This window comes from Suricata suricatta, chromosome 1, assembly GCF_006229205.1.
Source record: "Suricata suricatta isolate VVHF042 chromosome 1, meerkat_22Aug2017_6uvM2_HiC, whole genome shotgun sequence".
Classification (NCBI taxonomy): Eukaryota; Metazoa; Chordata; class Mammalia; order Carnivora; family Herpestidae; genus Suricata; species Suricata suricatta.
Genome location: NC_043700.1, coordinates 39068086 through 39094726, shown reverse-complemented (window position 1 = coordinate 39094726; position 26641 = coordinate 39068086). Strand labels below are relative to the sequence as shown.

Sequence of the window (26641 nt, the reverse complement as noted above, 5' to 3'; positions counted from 1 at the left end):
TGAATTGATGGTGCTGTTTGTATATGAAGCAGATTTATACCTAAGCACATATTTTTAATGTCTTTGGGAGGCCAGATAATGTAAACATGAGTTATTAACCATTAAAAATCAGTTCTAGTTTCATGTGTGTTCCTAACTTGCAGTATAATATCAGGCAAGTCTATTAACCTCTCTGGGCTGATTAAATCAACTAAAGAATGAGTATATGGTATTAAGTGATTTCTTTTAATTTTTAAATTTATTTTTATTTTTATTTTTATAATAGTTTATTATCAATTGGTTTCTATATAACACCCAGTGCTTTTCCCCCAAGTGCCCCCCACCATGACCTCCTTCTCTTCCTTCCATTTCCCCCTTCAGCCCTCGGTTCATTTTCAGTATTCAGTGATTTCTAAAATGCTGCTACTTGTAGAAATGTTTATTTGATGACATTCTAAATACACAAAATTTCCAATAAATCTTATAATTTAGAAGATAGTTATCTTTATGATAGCATTTCTACAGTATGATAAATGCATCACAAATAGGCCTGCAGTCTAACTGAATCAGGGCTAAAATAAAACATTTTTAATAGAACAAGGTTATGGCAGCATTCACTTATAACAAACTGCCATGTGTTGGGCCTTTTGATAGACAAGGCTGGTGTTAGAGGATACTAGACAAACACTGCAGATTCCTTCTGTAGAGGCTAAAGGGAAGTGTTCTTAAATTATTGTTTTCATAGGTTATATGTGAATTTCATACAAATGAAATTATGCGATATGGAGTCTGTTACATCTAGTCCTTTCATATAGAAAAACTACTTGAGATGCACCCAATTTGTAGCAGATGCCATCAGTTTGTTCTCTTTTCAACAGTATTCCTTTGTATGAATATGCCACATTTTCTTTATGTCTATACCTGTTCATGGACTTTTGTGTTGCTTCTCCTTTGGAGCTCCTATGAATAATGCTGCTATAAACACTGTATGAAGGCTTTGTGAATATATTTTCACTCCTCTTGGGTGTATACCTAGTAGTGGGATCACTGGGTCATATGGGTTAAACTCTATAACTAATTTTTCAAAACACTGCCAAACTATTTTCCACATCAGCCACACCACTTTACATTCCCATTAACAATATATACAGGCTCACATTTCTCTACAGCTTTGACAATTCCTGTTATTGTTTTTATTTTTCATTATATCAATAGGCATTTCTGTGAACAAAATTTAAACTGGAGAGTCTTATTGTCAGGGAGACCCCAATCCAGAAGACCCTATGCCTAATTAATAATGAAGTTTGGATCAGTGGCCACTGAAACAATTGTTTGCTAGATTAAATTCTTCCTAATTGTACTAAGAAGCAATCCCTACTTAGATGCATACACAGCTGTATGTTATTCTTTTCACAAAGAAAGTTTTTAAAAAATTCACCTTCCCATACCAAATAGTTGATTTTATCACACAAATTCACTTAGTAGGTAATAACTAGACCTCAGAAATAAAAATAATGCATTTTAGAAAATGGCCAAAACTTTTTAAATTAATCTAACATTTTAATAGTGAAAGAGTAGGTATAAGCAAGGAAAGTTCTGGGTCTTTTCTTTAAAAAAGTCTGTATTATTTCCTTTTATACTTAGTTTAAAGCATCTCTAAGGCTTGGTACAATGCAAATATAAAAATAAAATACAATGTGCACTGTAATTTTTAGAAGCTACATTTTTTTCAGCAACATAGTAATTTTACTTAGTAAATTTTACTTAGTTAAAAAATATGCTGAATGAATCTCTCCTAAGAATAAACATCATTTAGAGGACTTAAACAATACAAAATAATGACAGTGTTGTAATAAAATTTTTTCAATTTTATTAAAAGCAGATTCCATTTCTTAACATAGTTAATTAAGTTTCCTTAAAAAAAGAAGCTTACTTAAGGTATTATTTCATCAGAGTAAGTTGGCTCAGTGAGATTGTCACTGATAAAGACATGTACAAAGTTTTAGCATCACCTGTCTATAAATGCAGATAGCCACAGCCATTCCAATATATATAATCTCCCTTTACTCATACACACATATATTTACAGCTAATAAATATAACACTTAAAGCCAAAGTATTTTTAATATACATATATAGTGAAGTCTGCAGAAATCAGAGTTACTAGGCCCACACACTGATTTGATCCATATTTTCTCAAGTTTATGTATCCTTGTTCAAAGCCCAAATTCAGGAAATTAATAAATTAGCAATAAAGGGGGATGACAAAAACAAATCTTACAGTATTTTATTTTTAGAGAAAATTCATTCCAAGTTGGCTGACATTAATCACAGCATTTATCCTAATTTTCTCAAATGAAAGGCTGAAGTTCTGGCACCTCTGGAATAATTTCTACTTCAATATGTCCCAATACTATTATCTCTTGACTTTTTACTTTCCAAGCTATGCTGAATAATCAGCATATATCCAGGGCTTCCTATGTGAGTATATGTTCAGATACCCACACATGTTCACAGTTTGGATTCCCAGGAATAACCTTTGAGATTTTTTTACTTCTTTATCAATTTATAATAATACAAAGAAAATATATGATATCTAATTTATAAATAACTGTTCAGCCACTATTGGCTACTTGTTAAAAACAACAAATCTCATGGCATTTCATGGCAATTGAGGATTCTTTTAATTGCTCACAATGGTTTTAAGCAATGTTCCATAAATACTTTTTCATCTCCTTAGTAAAAATGGTCCTTGTCTAAAACTTACATGATGCAAAATTTGACCTTGAACACATATTTTCTTATCAAAACCAGGAAAGAAAGAGACATGCTAAAAGTATGACTCAGCATTACTGAGATAAACCTAAAATTGAATAGGGCCTATCAGATATTAAATGACCTCAAATTGATGAATACAACTTCAGAAATCTGCTAATAAAATAGTGGTATCATTTTCTTTCCCACGGTTAAAAGTGTGTGTGAGCTGGCAATAATAGGCTCATAGAACACACTGTTAAAATATAATCTTGAGACAAAGAAGGAGGAGAGTTTAAACAATAAACTATAGACCTATTAAGACTAAATTGTTCTAAATGTTATATTTCTTTTAATTAGTAACTTAGCAATGATGCAACCAATTGCAGGGATGGTTTAAAGTTTCAGTGATTAATCAATTTCATCTTCTATTCCTCTAAGTCACTAGTACTTGGTTAACTCTTGGGAAACACAGAACCCAATGGCAAGAGAAGAACAATTCCAAAAAAGTCAGATATTTTGACTAGTAAGTAAATGGGTCCAACACATGCCACCAAAAAAAAATCATTTCTATATTCAGACTTGGAGAAAATGTTATGAAGATATCAGTCCTGAAAATGCAGAATTCCATTTAAAATATAAAATTTCACTCAAATTTAGGCTGACTAAACTTACTATATAAAGGTTTATTATTTTACCATGGGCCCAAATGGTTCTTATTTCTTTCTCAAAGGACAAAACACAGTGATTTGCAAATCTGCTGTCTTTTAATGTTGGAAGATGTGTTATTTGGCCACTATACCCTTCAAGTTGAATTAGTCACTTATTTTTTTTTGTATCTGAGATTATATCCTAAAATAACAAAGCAGAGCTAGGGATTAATACTCAGAAAAATTGTCTTCAAAACAACCAAAGCACTGGGCATCTTTTGTAAAAGTTACTTCATTCTTCATGGAATTCATGTTCTGTTCTTTCTTCTGTAGATTTGCTCAGTTTCTGAGAAAAAGCAGAAGAGGAAGAGTAACTTATTATCTCTTTAGTGTTTTATAATCCTCCCTCCTCCCACATTCATGATATAAAAGCATTCATCTGGAAGATCAAAACAAAGGTTGTGAGTATATACCCAGTGAATATGTGGATAATGGATCATATGTGGATAATGGTAGGCTTGTGGGAATGAAAGACACTCTAATATCTACTTAGCTGTATCCCAATAAGGACTATCATTTTCAGAGGACTGAAGCAAATGATTTCAAGCAAGATATGATTTAGGAAGATTTCTTAATTCTAAAACTTGTCAAATGAAATGGCTGATTATTTTCTTCTCTTGTGGCACTAGACTTCGTAAGAGTTTTATCAGAAGATAAGAGACAGAGAACTTTTGATTTAGTCACAGAAGAGAGAAAATGCAGAATGTTATAAGCCTGATTCATAATTACTTCCACATAACGTTAAGTTGCATAAAAATAGCTGCTTAAACATCTGTGGTATCAGTAGTTTTATAATCAGACAAGGAATGTACCCTTAGATTTTCTCAGATAAATTATTATGACTTATATAGAGTATGACAAGAAATACTTTTAAAACAGTTGGAGGTATTTCCTAATCTTTTAGGTTTTGTTTTTACATTCACATATAGATTTAAAGTTATATTGGATTTGGGGAGAACAAATGAGTATATGTGTGTTTATATATGTTTGTATATGACATAAATGTATGTTTAAAGCTTCATATAGGATTTGTTTTCTAAAACTTAAAGGAAATGTGTTTCAGATTTTTGATGAGGGAAAACAAAGCAATGAACCTGAGTAGAACAGTCTCTACTTAGTTTTGGTTATTCTGCCTGGCTGAATACCATTAACTACTCCATTTCAAATTATCTTGAGTGCTCTTATGTTAATGTTTTTCATAAAGTGGTTTCACCTTAATGTTCAAAGTATGTCATAATTCTATTTTTGTAAAAAATGAAAAAATATATTATATATGCATTGAGAAGGTCTGAAACAATAAAAATTTAAATGTGAATTGGGAGTTGTCCTTAGAGGATAGAGTCAGAGCAATTGTATTTTCTTTTTGCCTATTTTTTCCTAATCTATATATAATCCATAATTATCCATGGATAAATTACATCATAAAATAGAAATGTAAAATAATAGAGATATTCTCCATAGGGTCTCTAATATGATCTTCTGATTAGGCAATTCTTATTCTGTACTTTTGTCTATAAATGTAACTGAGAGAACAAATCAGAAGCAATTGGTTTTTTTCTACATCTGGATGATGTCGTCCCCAGCCTTTCCCATCATTTCTTGTGTTACTGGTGTGTATAACATGATCAAAGTTTTCCTCACCTTTTACTTGTAATCCACTAGTAGTTGGAATCTGACAGGGGAACGAGCAGAGAAATGAAAGAGGGAAAATGTGAGAATTCAGGAGGGGCTGGGGAGAGTCACATGTGAATCTCCACTTAGTATTGTCACTCTGGAAAGATTCAGCTGACAGCTGTCATGTGGATTAGTCTTAAAGATCAGATAGGTAAAAGCCAGGGGATTGTTTTGAGATGGAAAAAAGAACCGTCTCCTAAATTCTAATTCCATTAGCTCCCCATCTTTGGTGATTTTGAGATGGGTGCTTGATGATTGCTCTTTTGGCTATCTGTTCTAGAGTCCACTGCCACTTGGAGGCTTTAAGAAGTACTATGTGAGGGCACCTGGGTGGTTCAGTTAGTTAAGCATCTGATTCTTGATTTCAGCTCAAGTCATGATCTCAGGGTTTGTGAGTTCAACCCCCACATGGGGCTGCATGTTAACAGCATATAGGGCTTTGCGCTGACAACCCAAAGCCTGTCTTGGATTCTCTCCCTTGTCTCTGCCCCTCCCCCACCTTTTCTCTCATGTGCGTGCATGTGCATACTCCCTCTCCCTCTCTCTCTCTCTCACAAAATAAAAATGAATAAACTTTAAAAAAAGAAGGACTATGTATTGCAGCTGATGTTTTACTCCCCTGGATACATCCTGGGAGGGGCTACACCCAGAGCCATTGTAAGGATGCAGGTCTGAATCAAACTGACTCCATGACAGGCTTCAAGTTTCCATCTGACCTTGGAGGCCTAAGTGTTGGTTTCTCAGAATCATTAGACAATAAAAGGGCACACATTGCCCAAGGCAGGAGGGACCACCCTTGTAACACCCAATCAGGAAAGGCCAGCTAACACCTTTAACGTTTCTAAGGACAGGCCTAAAGATAGAAGCTACAGATAATCACTTATTGCTTAAGGCTAGTTACACACCCTACGTGAGGGTCCTGGGTCCACTCTGTAATTGGTTAATACTTTAAATATTGTGATTGGGGCCCACCAAAAGTAACAAACACTCTGGACAATGTGTATGGTTAAAGTTATTGCCAATGATGTTATGCGATTATGATTGGACCCCTGTACCTATGTCACAATTTCCTGTAACTCCCCCTTCCCAAACCCATAAAGGCCCTACCCCGTCTTTGTTCAGGGCTCTCAGCACGGATCCACTGCGTTGTTGAGGTCTGTGAGCCCAAGTTTAGGCCCCCAGCGAGCCTAAGCCCGTATTAAGCCCTTTGCTTTTGCATGGGTGACTCGGTCTCCCTGGCGGTCTCTGGTTTTTTGGGATGATATGGAAATCTTGGGCATTACATCATGATTATAACTATTGTGTCATATGCTCTGCATACAGGATCCATAAAGGTAGCAGGGATACAATACAGAAAATGCAGCAGTGAAGATTTTGTGGCAGTTCAAGAAGTAAAATAAAAACATAAAAAGAAAGAAAAAAGAGAAATAATTAAGAAAAACAAATGGGCCAGTCTGATGTGTATAAGTGGAAGGGCTTAGAAAGATCACCTGAAAATTCTAACAAGAATGAGTACAAGTCTTTAGTCATGAGATGAAGAGCAATGTATGAAGCAGTGTCCCTCATAATGCAAGCTCAGGATATCCAGAGAGCTTTAGCCCATGATGCTTACCAGCCAGACTTTTTGTTCAGGGACTTGTCATGGCATTTCACAAATACCACAGATGCCTTTCCTTTCTGTAGATGAGATACTTTCTCCCTGGAACAGAAGATTACCCTGTGGACGAAAATGTATGTGAACATATCATATGGGAAAATAAAAACAACTGTTCAAAAATACATGGTTTAATCATGGATCTTTAAATCTTACATAAACAGTCTGATTGATTAACTGTTTTGATATTTCCAATAGATCACTGTTTAAAGTTAAGCCAGAGGGTTGTTTGAGGGCCTAATCACAGTTCAGCAATAAAGGTAGTCAATCTGGATAGCTTGGGGCAACCTGAAAGTCACAAGGCTTTCACCGTCAGATAATACATGATCTACTTTACCACTTCCTTATATCTGCATTAGGGAATTCACAAACCATTCTTCAACTGGCCCTATTAGAGAAACAAATGCTCTGCAGAACCTCTCCATCCACAATCTCTTTTTTGTTTGTTTTGTTTTATTTGTTTGTTATAAAAGAAAATGACCAAAGGAAAGTAATTTATCAATCCTTATTTAAAATGTCATTTTTATTAACAATAATGGCACACTATAGTTTGCAAAATCCCTATACATTTAGTATACAAGGTTTAAAACCTCTGGGGCTCTCTATGCAATTTTTTAATAGATATATGTGAGGTCGGGTTGGGGAGACAGGATGAAGATACCTTGGAATCTCATTCTTCTTGAGAAGGTTGGTTTTAATCTTTGAATGTCAAAGTGACATCTCTGAGGTTCTTTCCACAACTGTTTGGTACTTATAAGAAACAGTGTAAAAAAGAAACTAAGATCCTCACCTCAGCTCTCACTCAATAATTGTGACCAATTCAGGGCTTATGTTTTCTTTCCATGAAATGTAGAAATACTATTACTTCCCTAGTATGATAATAAAAGAATACTTCTCCCCAAAATTATAGGTGTAATTACCTAGGTGATATAGTTTTAAAAACAAAGCTTACTAAAATCCCACTTGAACACTGAAGGTTTCAAGAGTATTCTCCCTAGGTAATGACAGAGCAAGCCTAATGTGATATGAAAGAAATCAATGTAATTACTTTTTTTGGGTCTCTCCTGCCTTTACTCTGATCTTCTCAATAGTAAACCCAGGGCTGCTCCACCAGTCTGACCAGCTGAAGTATGAATCGCTCCTCCATTTGAGTTTCAACATTAGCAGTTCCCCAATATCCACCTCCGTGTAAATCAGAAAGGAGTATGTCTTATTTGCAGAAACTTCAGGCCTAAATAAAGTCAGCATATTTGGTTAGTGCTGGGTTGTTATTTTATTCATTTTTCTTCCTCCCAAGACATATAAATAGTTTTATTGTTTGGGAGATATCTTAAACATTCAAAAAATGTCCAACAAAATACTCAAGATGAAGATCAATGGCATTTAGTGATTTTTAAAAGACATCTAAGCCCTTTTAATCTATTCTAATTTTTAAACTAGAAATGTGAACTATTTAATACATTTCTTAAGAAAAAAATTCATAAATGAATCAAAGACATTATATTCATTTTCATATATGCTCTTTCAATCTATACTACTGTGTGAAAATGTTTACTTTGTTACAATCATAGCATACACATAATTTTCTATTCTTTACTTCATATTTTGCCTTTCATTTTCACCAGATTTTACCTGGTCTTCTATAATTATAGGCTTAGAAACTAGATAGATTATAATGACTTATTAAACCACAATTCATTTAACTGTTGCCTCAATGTTGGGTACTTATATTATTTCTAATTTATGCTGTTTAATGACCAATGTAAGGAATATCTTTTGCCATAAAGCTTTTTTTTTTTAAAAAATCTGTTGTGGGGCACCTGGGTAGTTTAGTTGGTTAAGCATCTGACTGTTAATTTCAGCTCAGGTCATGATCTCACAGTTTGTGGGATTGAGCCCTGTGTCGGGCTCTGCAACTGGCAGTGCATAGCCTGCTTGGGATTCTCTCTCTCCTTTTCTTTCTGTCCCTCCCCTGCTCACACTCTTGCTCTCTCTCAAAATAAATAAATAAAGCGTTTTTTAAAAATTCTGTTGAATATTTCTTTCTCTACTCTTCTTCTGTTCTAGGGATCAATGGGAGGTACCAGTACCATGATAAACCCACATACTGGAGGTAATGCCAAGTGGTTACTCACAGGGTGAAAGGAATGTTCTCACTCTCGGCCACAGTGCCATATAGAGAAATCTCAAAGACCTGGTTGGTTTGTATATCACTTTCAGTCCCAGAAAAATGTATCTTTACTTGGTAATGGAAGACTGTAGGGAGAAAATTGGAACAAGTGCTAATCAGTTTTTATGGAAACGTTACAGTCCCTAAATAAGCAGGCAATTCAGAACCACAGACTCTGTCTCACTAGTGATTAAGTAGGAAGTGCTCACACACAACCATCACTGTGGCTTGGAAATATTTCTTGATGTCTGCACGGTGTTTGTTACTAGAATTTACAGACCTTGAATTCCACTCCTTTTCAGAAAAGTGTGCGTTTAGTGCATAGGAAGAATCCAGGTATATCTGAATTGCCAAACAGCTCTAGAGTGTAGTCATCTTTGACTGGGTACAAGAAAAATCAAATCAACAAAGCAAACTACACATGATTCTTCCTCCATAAACTATATCTTTCTTTTGGCCATCTTGTCCCTACATATCTATATGGAGCATATTTGGCATTTGTTAATGGAACACTGTGACTGTGTTTCTTCATGTTTTGTGGGTATGTCTGATACCCTACCCTATGTGTAAATTCCTTCAGGTCAGAGGATCATGTTTATCCTCTTTATGCCCCCATCATCTAGCACAGAGTATGTATTATAGCAAGCTCACAATAAAACTTATTCATTGAATCATCAGTGAGACTGTAAAGACTACCAGATCCTAAAGTGTTTGGGAGAGTTTCTGGAAATAAGTACTTGAATTTCTACATCATCTCCTCCCTGGTCTCCCCAGCTCTATTAAAACACCTGCATAGATGGGATGGAAGGAGATTAAGGGGATAGGAAAGGCAGCAGGCTTAACACACAGCTACTAATGAGTAGAAGAGAAACTGTTTCTCTTCAGTGGAGCCCTTGCAAGCCTCACCATAGACCAGAGCAGGAGAAGCTGAGACTGCTGCAGTGCCCCTAAGAACAGTGATGGAGCACTGCATGGCACTGAACAGGATGCCTTGGGATAAATGATACCTGCTAAGTCTCCAGAAGAGACTTCTCTTCTCACCTCACACACACTTTCTCATTCTGAAAAGTCAGGGAAACTAAGGGTTTCCTCATTGGTTAAAAGGTTTCCTTGAACTGTTGGTGCTTTAAACCATTGGGCAACCAAACACACCTCTACAGATGTCTACAGAAGGTTCTAACACACCTTACAAATGGGTGCTTCTATCAGATAATATTTTTACCCTGGGAAACTGTATTTCAGTATCATCCCTTCCTTTGGACTTCCCCTTGGACTCCACATATGTTAGCTTTTCTGGTATTAGTTCCCCTTGCCAGATTTACCTAATTATCTCCTTTCCTGTCTCCCATCAATCTCTATAATTGCTCTAAATAAGCTGCCAAGTTTGAAATTCAACTGGGAACAAATTCATAACAAAATGTAAATATCTTAGAGTTTGGTATATTTTCTCCTCCCAGGAATAGTTGACTTTTAAAATACAGTTAGCTCTTGCCTAAAGCAAACTATAAGAGTTGGCAAATCTCTTCTGTGAATTGCCAGATAGTAAATAATTTAGGCTTTGCAGGCCATACAGTCTCTGTTCCAATTACTTAACTCTGTGGTAGCACAAAAGCACCCTTAATCAATAAAAATTTTAAAAAATGAATGTGTGTGGTTGTATTCTAATAAAACTTTATTTACAAAAACAGGTAAGGGGCTGGATTTGGCCTCCTGGGCCATAGTTTGCTGACCCTGGATAGACAGATAGATGGTTTCAAATGAGCTCTAAGCCTGGTACTAATGGCCTGTGCCCATGCTAATGGTCACAAGTACAGAGGAGGGTGGCAAGCAAGGCTATTACAGAGGTGAGTGCAAGTTGTACACTGGGCCTTACTGGCAATGTGAATTGAGAGCTTCAGTAAAATGGAGAGTGTAACTACTTCTCTAGCAACAGAAATATAATGAGGGTTTAGGGCTTAATAAAATTATGCACTACTTCTGTTGTAACGGGCAGGCTCAGTACATGTGACATAATGAGCATGATAAAAAATAGAATCAAACTGATTTTCCTCATTTACAACATTCTCCAGCCTACCTTTGTAAGGCATCTGAGAACGAGTTTTCAGGTACATTTTGCTGCTTCTTTTGGCTCTGACCTTATTGATCTCATAACCCAAGTTGTTGCAACGGTTTTTCCTACAACTCAGGCAGAGCCCTTTTTCAAAGGCCTCTTTTGAATTGCACCGGTAGGCCTTACTTGGGTTTTCTTCATTCAACAGAGAATCAATAAAGAGATGAATGGAGCGCTCATGGGAACACTTCACTAGTTGGTCCACATCTAGAGAACAAGAGGTAAAAAGAAAACTTAACTCCATTAAAGTCCACAATGAGTGTTTCATCTTGCATGTCTAAACTAGTTAGTTTAGGTGTGATATCAAAATAAAATAGTCTAAGTATCTAGTCCTATAACTCCTTGAGTGTAAGTTCTATTTAAAGAGGTTTTCTTGATGGGAGTTTCTTACCTATCTCTAGGTAATTACCTATCTCTAGAATTAAAATTGCAAATTTGCAGACAATTTTTGACTTTTCTGCTCTCTTATGTTTGTATGTTTATGAGTATATAACAAGAGACATTCAAGGTGGAAGTTGACTTCCTCCAGTTTGTCACATCCTTCTTTTATATTGAAAACATAAAATACTTCTACATGTATCTAGAAGCAACATCACAAAAGGCAAAATTATTAAATGAATAGTATTTTAACATAGACACTATGTATAATTGGAGGTTGTGTCACTACTAGTGATTTTTGTATTAAATGAATTACAGAAATAATCAGCAATGTAATAAAAGTATATGTAGTACCATAAGCTTCTATAATAATTAAAAATAGTAGCATTATGCTGTAAGTCCTATAACATGTGTACAAAAAGCTTGCAGTCAATATCTGTAGGTAAGTTTAATTGCCTATAAAGGATGCAAAGATCCCTTAAAACAAATTATAAATTTAACACAAACATGATTATTGAAGTAAATATTAAGGTAATATTTAATTATATTTTCTTCTTTAAATTTTGGAATATTTATTGTTAGAGACTGGTAATTTGTTCTTATTTTTACTTTCTCTCTAAAAGGCTAACAAAATAAATTTGGATTAATTATCATGTCCTTTATTTTTAATTCAGAATAAATTGTATAGTTTCACAACTATATTTAGAATATCACAACATGTGCCAGATGTCATTTTATGCTGCTATTATCCAATGTAGTGGAGTTTTCTTGTATAGTACTCACCTTTCTTTCCTTTTATCTCTGGAAGCTCGGTACTCACTGTATTCTACAATATAATACATAAAAGAAAAAAAAATGTCTATCTATCTGACCAAAGGAAATAGTAAGAATATTACAGCTTCTTCAGAAACCTATCTTGGCTAAATGTGTATGTTAAAATTGGATGCTTGTGGCAAATGGGTAGGAGACTGGGTCAATAAGAATTAAGAATATGTATGTTTAATTAACTTCTAAATCATATTTACCTCCAAGGCCTCTTTCTGCAATCACACGGATAGCTTCCCCAATGTTACATCCTGGTTGAAAAGTGCCTCCATTAGGATAAATGTCAACATGTCCTACTGGTTTCTGGATTCCAATACTTCGGCCAGGTGACCCTCTGGTGAATGTGTGTAAGACATCTACAAAATCTGCATCATCAGGAGAAAGGCGACTTGGGGCTTCTGCATATTCAAAGTTAGGTCCAGCTGGATCCAGGCCTTAATAGGGGGAGGGGAGGGAAAAGGCCTTATATATTTTTTAATTCCTATTAGTTTTAGTCTCCATTAGCATTAGACAATGTAATGTCACCTTGGCATTCGATTGTTCATCATTTGAATGTAAGTGCAGCCACATAGATTCTTATTAGCTCCTTATTCTGTAGCGATTGGATCACTAAGTTACTGAAAGTCATAAAAGTAGGCTTAACTCCTTCTGAAAGGAATTTGAGTCTTTTAAACTAGCCATTAAATAGCAATTTTCATTCAGAATGACTAGATCTCCTTTTTTAAATTATTTTTGAACCTGTTGAGAAGGACTTCAAACAGTGCTGAGTTGGTTCTTTTTCTCTATGCATGCCAAATCATCCACTACCTTTGCCCTAGTTGACTGCCTTCCTTTTTCCAAACAAAAGCCTCTGGTGTTGGTCCTTTTACATTTTTCCCAGTACTGATGTGAGAGGTGACATACATACCACCAAAGCACAGAGCCCCAGGAAGAGGGAAATGAGCATCCCAGAGACCATTGGCTTTTTGTGCTTAACTCTATTCTATTTCTCTTCTGACAGTGGTGGTAAGTCCAGGACAGCTAGGGCTAATAGTCTCTCCTACTCCAGAAAAAAAAGTGCTCCCATAAGATAATCAAGTGGGTGGGCAAACAAACACTACACACATATAGGTATATTTGACAAACATTTTGATTCTCTTTCCAAACGAAAGGCATCTCAACTCTTCTGTGGTAAGACTACTGGCACTGCTTTCTTACCAGTAATTCTGTTGACCTTCTTGTTGGTCAAACTTCCTGCAATGCCAGCAGCATGGGCTCCAAGGCTGTATCCCAAGAGATGGACATTGTCCAGAGGATAGTGAAATTCCTCCTTTGGAAGAGAAAAAGAAAAAGGGGTTCTTACAGTTCTGTACAAAAGATCAAAGCTACAAGAAAAATACTGTTTTAGAATTATAGGCAATACTAAAAATTAATTCTACTTATTTATGTTTTGTGTTATAGACCAAAGAAACACTTTAGTATTGAGATTTTCTCTGTGTTTAAAAAAAATTTTTTTTAATGTTTTAATTTATTTTTGAAAGACAGAGAGCGCGAGCAGGGGAGGGTCAGAGAGGGAGATACAGAGTCTGAAGCAGGCTCCAGGCTCTGAGCTGGCTGTCAGAACAGAGCCCGATGCGGGGTTCAAACCCACGAACCATGAGATTGTGACCTGAGCCAAAGCTGGATGCTTAACCAACTGAGCCACCCAGGTACCCCGAGATTTTCTCTTTCTTTAACAATATTTGTGTTAGAAACTTTTCCCATACATCTGCTACTAAAATTTATGGAAATGTAAATTTCCATTTATATGAAAATATGTGTATGGATGTACATGTGTATGTATAGCTATATACTTATATGTATCTATATGTGGATACACACATATATTAAATACATATTTAACTTTAAACCAGCATTCCCTACTCTAAATGCCTTACATCACTTTATTCTTTAAGGTTAGCCAGGAAATGTGTTAAAACTGCAAAATATTATAGCAGGAAAAGATTGCAGACACATACAGTCTAGCCTCTTTATTCAATAGATGAGAAGCCTGAGACTGAGGCAGGTGAACTGATTTTCCCAGGGTCACTTTCCTGATAAGTAATAGAGTCAAGAAAAGAATTTTTTTGTTTTTTTTGTTTTTTTTGTTTTTTAGTTTCCGAGAGATGGGGCATGCTCAAGTTGGGGACAGGGGCAAAGGGAGAGAGAGAGAGAGAGAGAGAGAGAGAGAGAGAGAGAGAATCTCAAGCAGGCTCCACACTCAGAGCAAGAGTCCAATGTAGGGTTGATCCCACAACCTTGGGACCAGGACTTGAGCCGAAATCGAGAGTTGGACACTCAACCAACTGCGCCACACAGGCACCCCAATAACTTCTATCTTTTGATGGTCAGTTGAATAAACACAACTTATTTTTTACCTCCAAGTGTATGGCTTAAGTAATTTGGCCTTGTTGAAGTATTAGCTTTCTTTCAACTGACCCCAGAGGATGACTTCAGAGAATAAAGTGGATAAAAGTGGCAGCTAAGTCAGAAGTCTTGACCATTAGCCACCTCATATCCCATAGACTTTTCCTGCCAGTTTCTTCCTAGTTCAAATCCATCACTCCCCTAAACCTCAACAAAAATCTGGATCTTTAATCCTCACTAAGAAATTGATATTATTAATATTTTCATGAAAGACATTGGCATTCTAATGGGTCAAAGGCAAGATAACATTTCCATGTGCTAGCCAACTGGTAAGAAAGGACTTGGCTAAACCTGACATCTTCCCTCTGCCCTGAAATAACAAGTTTTGTCTGTTCTGCCCACTCAGTTTTTGGTCTCACCAGATCTATTCACCATGAGAATATCAATGGATAGGGAAGGGCAGGACTATGCTTTGGCTTTACAGTTTTATCATTCTTATCATAATACTGCTTTCTGAAAAATGCCCATGCTTATTATGAAGATATGAATTGCCCCAGATGAAAAGGAACAAAGACCAGCCATTTGTCCCGCTCTGGCCAAGAGATTTGTTTTGGACACATAAGGCTTCTTCCCCCAGTCTTACCGCCATCCAGTTGATAAACTTGGCCACATCCTTTCCCACCAGCTTGGTGTATCCTGCAGACACTGGATAATGCTGCTGGGCCCGTGACAGCCAGTCTACCACAATGACATTGGAATCTGGTTCCCTCTTGTACAGGGCAGCCACAAGTTTTGGCACCCAGCTCTCATACATTCCTGTCACCTAAAGAGGATGATGCAAGCTTTCTTAAAATACCCACTTACAACTTGTTATAGATATGTCAGCCTAATATACTCGCACTGAGTGGAAAGAAAACAAACAAACCTGAAAGGATGCCCATTAGCTCAGGAAGAAAACTCAAACCATGCAAAAGAGTGTTTAGAAACTTGTGCTTACCCCTTCTGAGGCAAACTTGAGTATGCCAAAGAAGGGTGTCGAGCTGAGGAATAGCAGAGTAGGATTTATAACACCAATTTTTAAAAGCTTGGTTTATGAATTCTGTAAAACCAATAATTTATGTGAAAGATAAATCTGAATAAGTTAAAAATTTTCACTGGAATTATAGACTATTTTATAATAAATTTAATTAAATTACTTTCAACAAGGTTAATAAATTTTTCCCAAATTATTTTGCACTTTTTTCTTATAAAAAGTCATATATTTACATACAACATTTGATGTACTGATGAAAAAAAGTTTTAAGCATATTAATTCTAACAGGAGGTAAATTTGTTTATCAATCTGTTTGAGTTTCAGTTCAGATTTTTTTTTACAGTTCTCTCAAATTCTTCATTTTCAGAGTGGAAATTAATGAGGTTTAATAGTCACATTTCTCAGATTATTAGATTGGCTCTGGTTGGAGATAAGAAGACTGCCAACTGCAATTCTTTGTTTCTTCTCTAAAAAGTCAAAAGAACTATAGAGTTCTCACATTAACTCTTTTTATGTAAAATTTTAATTTACGCTTTCGGAGAGGACATCCAACACTTCTGCAAAGATGCACATTTTAAAATAATCAAAACACATTTTTTAAAAAAAGCACATTATGAAATTCTCCACCATCCTTTCATGAGCTTGCATGTAGCAGTAACTTGATTCAAATCCCCAAATCTTCCCACCCTTACCATGACCTGATAGCAAATAATATTGTAGCCACAGTAAAGGTTACTCAAATATGTACTCAATAGAGATGGTTATGAGATACATGTTTAAGACAGCTTTTGAGGGAAGATCCATAAAACCTATATTCTTCTTAGAATAATTACAAGAGCAAATCTAGGAGTCTTTAACTCTCAAACCATTGGGCTTCATTTGGAACTTTGATCTTATATGATAGATTCTTTCAGATTTATGCTTTTATTTTGTTTAGTTTCTTTTAAAAAAAAATTTTTTAACATTTATTCATTTTTGAGAGACAGAGACAGAGCATGAGTGGGTGGGGGCAGAGAGAGAGAGGTTGACACAGAATGCGAAGCAGGCTCCAGGCTCTGAGCTGTCAGCACAGAGCCTGACGCGGGGCTCAAACCCACAGACTGCATGATCATGACCTGAGCTGAAGTTGGACATTTAACTGACTGAGCCACCCAGGCTCCCCTGTTTAGTTTATTTTCTAGACTAAAAGTATCAAAACTTGAGTTCTTGTTTCACTCCTGACACTAACAACTGCACCATTTTTCACCTCATTGCTGTGGTAGGAAAAAGCAAGCCTGAAATTCAGGCGATCTTGGTTCTCATCCCAGCTCTTCCAGTAATTACTTCTATGAATGTAGGCACTGTTTTAACCTTTTAGGTCACCTACAAAACAAAGGAGTTGGATTCAGATGATCTTGAAGTTACCCACCACCTCATAAATGTCTTCTTACAATCATTCTGACTTCCAGTCAGAATAATGCCAGCTTTAAAGCTATTGCCATTTCAAGCATGAAGAGAGAGAGAGAGAGAGAGAAAAAAGGAAAGGTACAAAGGTGATGTTGGCTCCTTAGAAACTCATTTAAACCTTCTTTGAACATGTCTCAGTGGGTCTTTGAGGGAACAAGCTAGAACACTCTCCTAGCCCCAAACCCCAATGAATTGGTCCAGTCTTCTCTTTTCTTTTAGAGGTTGGGGGTTTGCCATGCTTTGCAACTGCTTTTCAAGAGAAGATGATGTCAATTCTTTGGAATGTAACATTAACCACTCCTCCTTTCAGCCAGGCCTGAGGGCCTCCTACCACAATGAGAACTCTACTTAGTGCATTGGTCTATGAAACCTAAGCAGGTGGCAAAGCTCCAGGACAGCTGTGTCTAAACAGCCTTCTGGGATGTGCCCTATGCACACTACATGCTAAGCATTCTTTTGGATTTTCCACGGCAAAACTAAAGAACCTCCTCATTTCCCTTGGACTTAGGACAGCTCACCTCAGACAAGGCAGAAAAATTTTGCTTGCTCAAAGCCCCTATTATAAGTCTTTTTGTACTATCAATGTTTCCAAATTAGGCAATATGTCAAAGAGCAAGTAACCCAACTTATTTTCTATAGTGACTGATACTTTTTATTAACTGCCTAAAAATGAATCTAATCCTTTCTTTTTTGATAAAATACTGCTGTAAGTACCCCTGAAAAAAGGGGTGCAAAAAACTTTCTTTAACTCTAAAAAGATATTATTTACTAGGGTTTTTTTTTCCTGAGGTTCCTTAAATCAGCACAAAGTTTTTAAATCTTTGATTCTCAGAATCATAGCTGAACTGAAGCCTTTTTGTAGCTAAATTAGTTACTGCATAGACCAACCAGCCAGCTCTTTATGATGAAACTCAGTCTCATAGCCAGTGGCCTAGCCTTGAGCTCAGGCACGCAAAATGTCAGGACACATGATGTGAAGGATATGGTGGGCTTAGTGGGCAGGCAGACCCATGATAGAAATTGGCGCAATCGACTGATACTGGGTTAGTCATGTCATCTTTGCATGAGAAGGCACTATGTTTATTAAAAAATTCTTAAAGCATCAAGTTCTCTCAGGGGTAAGAATGTGATGTCTGAGACATTCAATTTATTTTGCCATATAAAATGCTTATTAAACTTATTATACTTTTTAAAAATTTGTAAAAGTTCTATGTACAATCAAAATGTCTCTAAAACTACCACCAATTACTTTTTCCTATTTAAATCTCTTAAAATATAAAAAGATCCATGTTAAGAATTTGAATATATATTTATCATAAGAATAGTAATTTATTATGTCAACTTAGTAAATAGATTAAAAAAATAAATATCCATCTAAATTATGCTAATAGTTGCCTTCATCTCCATAAAAGTTACAGCAATTGTCCTGTATTGTTAATAGGAATGGAACTCATTAGAATTTATTTGGTACATGATATAATGGAAGGATAAATTCTCTTTAACTTCTCCTTTTATATAACTTCTTTTTATATAAAAGATGAAATCTGCTAACTAGGGTATTAAAATATTAAAAACCAACCGAAGTAGTTAAGTAAGAACTGAACCATGTAAAGTGACTATCTGGCATATTTAGAGAGCACTACTTTATTCACATTCTTTACTTTGTTGTTGTTGTTGTTTTCTTTTCTAAGTTTTAAATTCCAGTTACTTAACATACAATGTAATATTAGTTTCATGTGTAAAATTTAGTGATTCATCATTTCCATACAACATCTGGTGCTCATCACAAATACACTCCTTAATCACATCACCTATTCATATTCTTTTTTTCTATTTTTTATTTTTTATTTATTTTTTATAATTTATTACCAAGTTTGTTTCCATATAACACCCAGTGCTCTTCCCCACAAGTGTCCCTCTCTATGACCATACCCCCCTTTTCTTTCCCCCCTACCTATTCATATTCTTAAATGTAACCACAGTTTTCACCTTTTCTATTCATTATGCATGACACTTCCCTGGCTAGTCCTCTGTCATCTATTAAAAAAAAGTTCCCTAACGTTTACAACTGAGAATCTTGGAAGTAGATGGACAACTAGTCTAACCTCATTTTCCTACACATCAGTCAACTAAGGCCCAGAGATAAGAAGTAGCATCAGTCATATCACAGAGCTGGAGAATGGCAAAGCCAGAGCCAGAATCAATACTTCCTCACTCCACTCAACCCTCTCTTCTCTCTGTCAGGTTATTTCTCTTAGAAAAGGATGTGTTTTGGTGATGTGCTGCATGAATCAGGATCATTCCAAGTGTGTACTGGTTTCTTAAAATGATAATATATATTCTGCTCTGTAGGTGAACAAAACCTTGTTTTCCCACCTCACAAGAATGGCTGGTTCAAGGGCACCAAATAGGGATCACGGCAAAATGAAGGGAGTCACTCTTTGGGGGAAACACTCATGAACCTGTGATTTTAGATTCCATAATCCCCACTCTGAGCCAGAATTGCCTGTACTCAAGTTTAAAGTAAAGCAAAGCCATAGGAAAGCAAGCAGAAGTACAGGATATATGAAGACTTATCACGGGATTCCCAACAAGTGGAGCAAGGCAGTCAAGATGCCTGGGCCACCCTGATATGCTCTTTCCTAAAAAGACTGTCTTACCGTCCAGCCATGGATCACCACAAAGGTTTTGCTGGTGTGGTTGAAGTGGCACTTAGCCACAGATTCTGTCACTCCAGGAATGAGGTGGCAAGTATCTTCAGCTATGTCTTCAGGGGTCCTTAGAGCAAATTTACTTTCGATATCTATAAAATCTCTTCCTCTTGTAATTCCTGAAAAGGAAAAATTTGATAGGTGGCTAATTGGAGGGATGCTTATTTTATTTGCTGGAATAGCATGTTTTAGATTTATAAGCAACTACCACCAATGCTATTTTTATTGCTAATTTTTTAAATAAATGTAGATTGCAAGAGAATGATGAATTTTCCATTAATAATAGAAGTTGACAAAGACCAGAATCCTGATCTCCTGGTTACAATTCAAAACTCATTCTCCTAAAAAAAAAAAAAAAAAAAAAACCCAACTCATTCTCCTAAAGAACAATGGCTCATACCTCTTACATTATAAAATTCCACTTATTTCACCCTCTTTCATTCTTGGATACATAAACATATGTATTTTTTCCAAAATGTTATATAATAGACTTGAGAATAGTTTGTTTCCTTTTGAATAGCATAACTTTTAAAAATATTAGCAATAAGAAAATTTGGAAGCCTGAGGACCTTTTTATATGAAATTGTTCCCACCCCAATAGCAAGGTACATCAGTTAAAAATATTTTAAAAAATCATTTAGTGGGTTGTTCAGAAATGTATATACTATGTGAACTGGTTAATACTTTACCCAAATATTTTTTTCTATTATTTCTTATGTTTTTACTGTCTTCTATGCAAAGTCGAAGTTTACAGCTTTGTAGTTACAAAACTAGAGCAAAGCAGGTTTGGGAATGAATTAACTTTGATTCTTCATAGTCAATCACAAGTGAATAAGGAGAGAAATAAAATGTCAGCCTACCATTTGAATCTCTTGACAATAACTATAAATTTTGATAAATCTTCATGTAATACCACAGTGAACACTTGAAATAAATTACTGCAAATAAAATCAAACTCTTATACAAAGCAAACATAGTCAAAAGGAAGTTATATTAGGGGAAATTGCATGTGAAAGCCATTCACCCATCAAAAATACACTCTGCCTTCCATCTTATTTCAGATGTACATCTTCCTGTAGTACTCTGATGCCCTTATTATTTGCCTGATAGTAGAAAAAAATTGTAGATTTTAAATCTGATTTTGCTCTAAATACCCAAGAAGTTTTTTTTTAAATTGTTAGGAAGTACTTTAGAAAATTTCAAACTAAACTAGTTTCACCTGGTCTCATATTTCTCTACATCAAATAACGCATCCTTCTCAATATCTTATTTTAACATGTTTGATTACCAATCTTTTTGAAGTAAAAATCATCCAAATGACCTGGCAGATATATCTCACCCACCACCTACTTGTCAAACTGATATTTAAGACTACTGCCTTTCACAACTCCAGAGAGTGCCACTCACTTTGGTCTATTTTCCTCTAGAATTATGCAACATGATGGTCCTAGAGTTGCTGGTGGTTTTGAAATAACTAATAATATTCTCAGAAATTATTAAGTCTAGCTTCATATATGTACATGAAAAAATATTAAATTCATAGATTCTATACAGATTATCTGCATGGCCCATTGAGAGGTCCAGTTTGCTACTACCAACATTTCCTGTTAGGTACATAACTTCTACATTTGAAAAAAAGGAAATGCATATATTCTCAAACAAATTTGTATTTGGGCACTTTTATTTCTTTTCCACAAAGAGATTATTTTTCATTTTAAGGTACAGAAAGCATAATGAAGCATTTGACAGGAAGATTGCACCACTCTATAAGCTATGTGCTGTTTTCAATTATTTTCAGTTCTATATATGATATCAGAAATGGTATTAGTGTTTAGTCAGTCATTCTGACAGAACTTTCACACTGCTGGTATTTGTAAGAGTATCTCAGCATCCTAAAAATGAATGTACTTTCCAAGCCTACCTTCTCACACAACTAATATGGGTCAGCCAATACCTTTAGTTTGTTCCAGTATACACTGGGATTGCTCTTAGCTGGCACATGAATTGATTTGACTCAATTGTTAAGGGAATTACTGATTTCCATACATGTAAATGATATTAATGACTGCACTTATCTTTCTAAGGGGGGACCTATCAGATCCCCTTAGAAATTAAAGCTACCTTAGAGTAGTGGGAAGGGGACTGCCTAAGGTATATTCCTTTATAAGTATTCCATCCTGAATTAAACATCATATCAGCATAACCACTCAGACCTGTTCCCATTAGACATGGCTTTATTCAACACTAAGGTAAGACTTGAGTACCAGTCAAGTTACAAGTTAATGCATTTCTTGACTATGTAATCTTTATTTCTAATTTCTTAAATAGCTAAAATTCTAAGTGTATAAACAAAGACAATATATCCACTTAACGTGGAAAATAATTCATAGAGGTGAAATTAGATTGAGAGGTGAAAGCTCTTTAAAGGTAATTTTATGGAAGACATGTTATTGTTCCTAGGAAAGGAGAAATATTGAGCATCCCAGGAAAGATATTCTAAAGGCAGTTCACAGTTATCAGATGGATAGGATAAGCGGGTATCTGAAGATGAGGTACAAGAGTTTAATTATAATGCAATTCCTTTGAAGTTTTCTAACCACTACCTCCAACACACACACACACACACACACACACACACACACACACACACACACCTAAAGGACTTCATCAGTAATTCACCTTCTCTCTGAAACTGATAGTCATACTTACTGACTCAGGCAGCTTCTGCAGAGTGCCAAAAACCAACCTGCATGGGTAAAAACAAAAACAGTTTGGGGCGCCTGGGTACCTCAGTCAGTTAAGCGTGCAACTTCGGCTCAGGTCATGATCTCATGGTTTGTGGGTTTGAGCCCCACGTCGGGCTCTGTGCTGACAGCTCAGAGCCTGGAGCCTGCTTCAGATTCTGTATCTCCCTCTCTCTCTGACCCTCCCATGTTTGCACTGTCTCTCTCTGTATCTCAAAAATAAATTAAGAAAAAAACTTTTAAAAAAAGTGGAATCTGCTATTTTGCTGTCATCACCCATCACATTTAACTCACATGTTAGCATGGAAATTCACACAGGCAGGGAAAATAGGAGTGCAGCTACTGAGTACTGACTCGTATCCTCCTTGCCTAGCTCTTGAAGTTTCCTAAAGAGGCTCTGCAGAGACTCAGGTGACTCTATGAACAAAGAGCCTGAGAGCAGTGCCTCATATCTTCACTTTTTTCTTAGAAAAAAATCAAGAATAAGTAAAGTCAGCCCAGAAAAGTTTCTGCTTACCATTCTCTCACACTTGTATCTTTTGGCTATGAAATTCTTACATTCCTAGATGAATTCCTTTGGAGTAGAAAAGGGGTGGAAATTTGCTGTGATGGAGGAGACATAATATAAAGGGGTTAGTGGTGGGAGAGTGAGAGTGGGAGAAAAGGATAGAAGGGATTGATTTCAAGTCTACTTAAAAATGATTCCTCCCTTAATACATTTCCAGCCAGCAAAAGCACACCTTGGTTAAAATCTAATTTAGTTCATCAATCACCAAGTGTCCATTTAAACCAAAGAGTATGAATTAGAGGCCCTTACAAGAATTTTTTCCAAGATTTTATTTATTATTTTAAGTTCTCTCTACATCTAATGTGGGGCTCAAACTTACAACCCAGAGATCAAGAGTCTCATGCTCCACCGACTGAGCCACCCAGGCACCCCAGCCTAAGACAATGTTGAGTGTGGTCTGAACTCCACATTTTAGAGTTGAGGAATGCAAAAACCAGAGAAATGACACTGGCTAGACCGAGAATTTAGGGTCATGAATTTCTAAGGAGCCAGCAAAAACAAACAGTGGACAGTACATATTCATGTGTTTTTTATGGTAAAGTAACATCATACCATGGTGAATTTTCTTAAATTAAAATTTGGAATTTGTTCCTACTATCTTCTTGGAACTATGAAGAGAACTATGAAGGGAATACTACATAAGATATTTAAGATATTTCCTAATTGAACCTCCAATGTTCTTAAACTGATCTGACAGAAAAACATACTTTTTTTATCCAGTCAGATTGATGAAACCTACTTTAAAAAAAAAAAACAAAACACCACCTAACAAAAATGTTCCATCACAACACACTGCCAAAATAAACTTTCAACTGCAAAGTCATGGACAAACTTAACTATAACTTGAACCACTGTGGACATACTGCCTGAAAGTACATCCAAATGACACTACCCTAACAGCAATTTTACCATGGAAGAGAAAAGAAAATGTCCTCCTTTTATAACTTGTTTCAGTTGCTTTTTGGTTGCTGTTGTATGTTAGATGAATCAAAGTTCAAGGGCAGGCCTGTGACCTCAATAGATGGAGGATCTGGAGCTGGGCCTTTGTCTTCCCCTCGGATAAAGAAATTCACATCTCTCCTGGAGACAGGGGTTCCAGGGTGGTGACTGAAGTTCAGGCAGACTCAGGCAAGTCCACGTGTTGGCGGCTGCTTCTGGAGTCAGAGCAGCAGGACTGAGTTCCCAGGACATTAAGAGCAGCCAATTGCAAAATCGGTAACCCCCAAGTCAGCGACCACAGACTGCTGGTCCTGCTACACGTAATCAGGAGGGTCTGCCCTTCCCTAGTTATTCTGGGTGCTAAGAAAAGCTGCATCTGCAAGAATAGAAGCTAGGGAGGGGTGCCTGGGTTTCTCAGTCCCCTCAGGTCATGATCTCAAAGTTCCTGAGTTCCAGCCCTGCTTGGGTCTCTAAACTGAACGGGAGCCTGCTTGGGATTCTGTCTCCTCTCCCCTATCCCACTCATGCATGCTCTCTCTCTTTAATAAAGAGAGAGAGAGAGAGAGAGAGAGAGAGAGAGAGAGAGAGAGAAAAGAAGAAGAAGAAGAAGAAGAAGAAGAAGAAGAAGAAGAAGAAGAAGAAGAAGAAGAAAGGAAAAGAAAAAAGATAAAAGAAAAGAAGAAAAAAGAAAAGAAAAGAAGAAAAAAGAAAAGAAGAAAAGACAAGAAAAGGAAAAGAAAAGAAGAGAAAAAAAGAAAAGAAAAGAAAGAAAAGAAGAGAAAAGAAAAGAAAAGAAAGAAAAGAAAAGAAAGAAAAGAAAAGAAAAGAAAAGAAAAGAAAAGAAAAGAAAAGAAAAGAAAAGAAAAGAAAAGAAAAGAAAAGAAAAGAAAAGAAAAGAAAAAAGAAAAGAATGGAAGCTGGGGAGCTTTCCAGCTCCGGAAGGGGTGCAGGGTGCTGGCGCCTCAGGACTCGCTGCCACCCGCGCGACTCAGTACCCCACTACCCTGGTAAGTCGAAGAGCTAGCGTCCATTGCTTCTAAGATGCCCACAACGCTTCCTCCCCTTCTCTTCGTGGCCTTCTACAGAAGGCGCTACTCAGTCGGTGCTCTCTAAGGCTGGAGCCCCCGTCGGTCGCGGTCGCGTCTGCGCCAGGGTCACCTTGACCTGCGTGCCTTTCATTCCAGAGCCTAAATGCGAAAGAGTTATTATGGATCACCACCATTTAATTCTTTCCTCCGACCTTTCTCCGTCTGCCCTTCCTGCTACCCGCTACTCTCAGTCTCTGAGCCTACGTACCCGGAAATACGGCCTCAGCCAGATTGGAAGAAACAACGCAGGAACGACTCCAGCAAGACTCTAGCAAGATTCGGAGGGAGAATACCCTCCCTGCCCCTCCCGGACCCCAGCCCAGTGACTCTTCTTGCAGTCCAGTGCTCTGGGCATCTGCAACCCCTTCCACCTTCCTCCTTCCCATTCTCGTAACTTGTGGAAGAGGCCAAAGAGTGAAGTCTGCAGGTGAAAGGGAGTGTACACGCAAAACTTACTGTCGTCGGCAGCCACTCTTCCACGGGTCACAGTCAGACTCTGAAGCCATATGCCCAGAGCCATCAGGAACAGGGCTTTGCTCTCCATCTCCAGGCGCGGCTCTCTGTAGGAGATACAGGGCTGTGGCAGGAGCGCGAACAGAGTATTGGATCAGCTGAGCCTGAGACGGGAGCAGACTGGAGCTGCGGTTCAGCGTGCGGCAAGCTGCGCTTTAAAAGGGAGGGCGAAGCAGCTAGAAGTGGCAGGTTCCCTCTGAGGAGGAGAAGGAAGAATTGAGTCTGACACTGTTTCCACTGCACGGCTGCTTATGTGACTGGAAATATGCAAATAAACCTCATCACCTATTGGCTATAAAATCAGAAGTTGGGGGAGGGCCCTAAATTCACTTTCAACTATTTGAGCAAACTGTAATGAGGATCAACCTCGCCAGAGAAAAGAGGGGGAAAGGGCACAAGGGAAAATTTACGTTCTCTATAAAGTTCTTATTTACTCTTCCTAAGGATTCTGGCTCACAAGGGCCCCCTATCCAAGCACCAAATACAAATGTATATGGATTTATGTTAAATACTCTGCAAGCACCAGTTTTCCAAGGATGGGAAATTAAACTGTTAAACTTCACTTGCTCATTACTTAAACTACACTTCTCTTTTGATAGATCCTGTTTGTAACTTGCAGTGTTTTTTGGTGTTGTTTTCTCCTAAAATTCTCTTGGACAACGGCAATTTAAGGATCCACGGACACACATTGTTCCGTGGCTTATTCTTGCATAATCTTGTATATTAACATTGGAAAAATGGATTAGCCTACCTGGTGAAGAAAAGCCCTTTATTCTAAGTTTTTAAGTTTTCTCTCATGAAAATTATACCCAATCCTCAAACTCATAAAAGAATTCAAGGATGACAATTTATCCTCAGAGACAGAATATTGAGGTCAGGTAACTTAAAACTAGATTGTTATGTGAACTGAAAAAAGCCTGTCATAAAAAAAAACACATTTTGTATGGTTCTATTTATATA

The 26641-nt window shown here is 36.8% G+C and overlaps 1 protein-coding gene across 3 annotated transcripts; it reads right to left on the bottom strand.

Annotated features, from left to right (window-relative positions):
• Positions 1–1826: 1826 nt before the first annotated feature.
• Positions 1827–25894, bottom strand: LPL (lipoprotein lipase). 3 transcript variants are annotated; one of them, XM_029936914.1, is made up of 10 exons: positions 25625–25894; positions 19779–19948; positions 15283–15462; positions 13452–13563; positions 12455–12688; positions 11016–11258; positions 8907–9027; positions 7820–8002; positions 6730–6834; positions 1827–3729 (listed from the first exon to the last, which is right to left on the bottom strand). In XM_029936914.1, coding segments are annotated over exons 1-10 (1437 nt in total). In that variant the 5' UTR covers positions 25713–25894; the 3' UTR covers positions 1827–3728. The 3 variants fall into 3 exon arrangements, with proteins under 3 accessions (XP_029792774.1, XP_029792791.1, XP_029792781.1); XM_029936931.1 differs by lacking the exon at positions 12455–12688; XM_029936921.1 differs by lacking the exon at positions 15283–15462.
• Between the last annotated feature and the right edge of the window lie 747 nt (positions 25895–26641).

Coding starts and splice junctions, on each gene's coding strand:
- LPL (XM_029936914.1), bottom strand. CDS start 25,712: ATGGAGAGCAAAGCCCTGTTCCTGATGGCTCTGGGCATATGGCTTCAG. Junction 15,463..19,778: donor TGGTGATCCATGGCTGGACG/GTAAGACAGTCT, acceptor CATCCTCTTTAG/GTGACAGGAATGTATGAGAG. Junction 13,564..15,282: donor AGTTTATCAACTGGATGGCG/GTAAGACTGGGG, acceptor TCTCTTCCAAAG/GAGGAATTTCACTATCCTCT.